This window comes from Triticum urartu, chromosome 6, assembly GCF_003073215.2.
Source record: "Triticum urartu cultivar G1812 chromosome 6, Tu2.1, whole genome shotgun sequence".
NCBI classification, from domain to species: Eukaryota; Viridiplantae; Streptophyta; class Magnoliopsida; order Poales; family Poaceae; genus Triticum; species Triticum urartu.
The window spans coordinates 540135640-540138254 of record NC_053027.1 but is presented as its reverse complement, the minus strand read 5'-3'; the positions used below and the strand labels follow the sequence as shown (position 1 = coordinate 540138254).

The 2615-nt window shown below is 46.2% G+C and overlaps 1 protein-coding gene across 1 annotated transcript; it reads right to left on the bottom strand.

The window, feature by feature from the left end:
• Positions 1–1683: 1683 nt before the first annotated feature.
• LOC125512769 (pectinesterase/pectinesterase inhibitor PPE8B-like) lies at positions 1684–2615 on the bottom strand. The gene has a single exon (XM_048677852.1). It carries the CDS (start codon positions 2299–2301, stop codon positions 1918–1920), a length of 384 nt encoding a protein of 127 aa, XP_048533809.1. The 5' UTR covers positions 2302–2615; the 3' UTR covers positions 1684–1917.

Here is a 2615-nt window from a genome sequence, read left to right as displayed (position 1 = left end):
CAGTTATGCATCAGAAAAGGGGGTCCATTGCTTACAACACACACAGATACTATTCCCTAAAACGAAGAGTGCCGGAAGAGCAAAGATACAGATACAATCCACAAGTATTCGCAAAAAAAACAATCCACAAAGATAAATCAAATACTGACCTGCCAAACAGGCGAACAAATAAAATGAGGTGGACTCAAGCTTACACAGTCGAGGCTAAGATCCAGCAGGGAGAAAAGAATGAGAAACTGAAGAAAATAGGGACTGGGCCAGTTGAAACCCATGCACCGATCCATGTTCCCAGCGTTGCGAATCCAAAAATAATAAGCATAATCAACGATTATTGAACTCTATACTGAAGTACGAGATAAAAACGGCATCTTTGCTTGCACCACCGACGACAGTCACCAACATGTTGCCGTAAAGAGTGTCCGGCAGGGACTGCTACGCGACAGTGGGTTTGGACAGGGAAACGATGGCGGCCTGCATTGGTGCAGTGAGTTGGAGTTGGAGGGAGATTACCCCGGAGATAGTGTCGGCAGCGGCGCATCTTGGTTTGCTACTGTATCGCGAATTCACAAGTTAGGACAGGCGTCAAGAGTTCATCGCAAGCACCCCCGATATCCACCTGCCTGTTCGAATACTGATTGAAAACGGAGTGTGGGGAAGGAACAGCGAGATGATGCATACTATATGGGCGTGCATGGGGTGAAGGAAGAACACAAAGAGGCATGGTAACCGTCCTAAGATACTTGACCGGCGGCCATGCACCTTGATTGTCATTAAAGAGATGCAGCAATGACAATTCTTTTCCTCAAACGCCGGTGAGTGGACTCCCAAATCCCAATCGGTTCGTTGCCCATCACCACCCGAAGCATCACCCGTCTCCCGGCGAGTGGACGCCCAATCGGTTCTTTTCTTTTCATCTTTTCTCTATCAGGCCGCTCGTGAGGCTCATGGCTTCCTACGCGCTACGTTGTCCTCAGTTTTCTTGCTTGCGAATGATAAGGCCCACAGGCCCAAGTAACCGAGGAGCTACGATTTTGTTACGGGAGCAGCGGCCTAGCCCATCCAGCGATCTCTTTTTCACCAAGGAAGCCCAAGCGGGATTGATATGACATCCAATGGTCATAAACATCCATAAGTGTAAATCTGGCGGCCGAAAACATTGATGGTCTGTGAGGGCTGGAAGAGTGCTCGGTTGTAATATATCTAAATATTAGATAAATTTGCTATAACTATATAATAATCAAATATATTACATTATATGTGCTTGAGTTTGAATTCCCATATCGCTAATAAAAATACTAAAGTTTCATACCGTCAATTCTCATAGAAATTACTCCATCCAATTCTTGCTGCAACGCATGGTATCATCTCTAGTATAATAAGCTAGTATGCTCACATTTTATTAAACCACTAGTAATGTGCATTTGGCGTTAAACAAATTTCAAGTCTATTAGTGGTTCTTTTCGGTGATTTATTCTTTTACTTAGTTCCAAGATAAGTGCAATGGTCAGTAGCGAATAACAAAAATGTTAATGTTCAATAGCTTGTCGAAATCTTGGCCAATCATGTCATTTGGTGCTCAATTTGCCAACGATATATGTCATGTTTGTTTATTGCTTTATCTGGTAATTGCTTAATGTTTTGTATAACTGATCAAAGTCATTGAGCTTATTGCCATGTTTTTATCTACTTTGGCAGGAAGGAAGAAACTATGAAGTAGTTCAGTGAGTTGAGGCAATTTTTTTGTTTTATACCATGTTTTCCAACAATGTTGCCCTTGATGAAGTGCGCCATAATGAAGTTGTTGGCCTCGGCCAGACTCATTGTTACGTGGTAGCCCGGCTACCTCACCTTGCCGCTGATGACAACGTCGGGCCCCATGTTCATGTACTCTCTATAGTAGAGTGTGTCAAGCATGGACTAGTTGTTGTCCCACGCAAGCCGCCCCTTGGGCCACACCACGGCGCCGATGTAGGACTGCATGAATACCACTCGCGAATACGCCCTCCACGGACGCCCCAAGAAGGTCTGCGTGCCGAAGACCTTGTCGGTCTGGTTGGCCCTATTCGCTTGAAGGAGGTCGTCGTGCACAAAGACATTGCAGAACTGGAAGGCGAAGCCGGGGTTCGTCGAGGTGTTGAAGCGGACCTGGGCCATGATGGAGTTCTTCTCCCCTGGAAGCGGCGCATGGACGAGGAGGAGGCAGTTCTGGAAAACGGCGGCGGCCATGCCAATGACAAAGTCGACGGTGGCAGCGACGCGGCAGTCGCGGTAGAAATGGTGGAGCAGGTGCACGTACATCATGTCCTAGTGGCCCTCGAAGTTGCAGCCGTATAAGACGGATATGCCCTAGTTGCACCGCAGCGCCACCACCTGGTGCCTGGCCGGCCCTGCCATTTTCTCGAATGTCAAGCCGCGCGCGATAAACCCCTTGCGCACCACCGCTGCAATGCATGCATGCATGACATCATCACAAAGCCCGAGCCTATATTGTATTTTATACTAAACTTTTACACCTTTTACAGACCAATTCGTCAAATCATTATAATATGTACACATTCTTTTACATAATATATGGCATTAAAAAATCACATTAGTTTTTATTTTCAATGCATCGT

Bases quoted from the DNA above. Each gene is read 5' to 3' on its own strand.
- LOC125512769 (XM_048677852.1), bottom strand. From the start codon at position 2,301: ATGATGTACGTGCACCTGCTCCACCATTTCTACCGCGACTGCCGCGTC.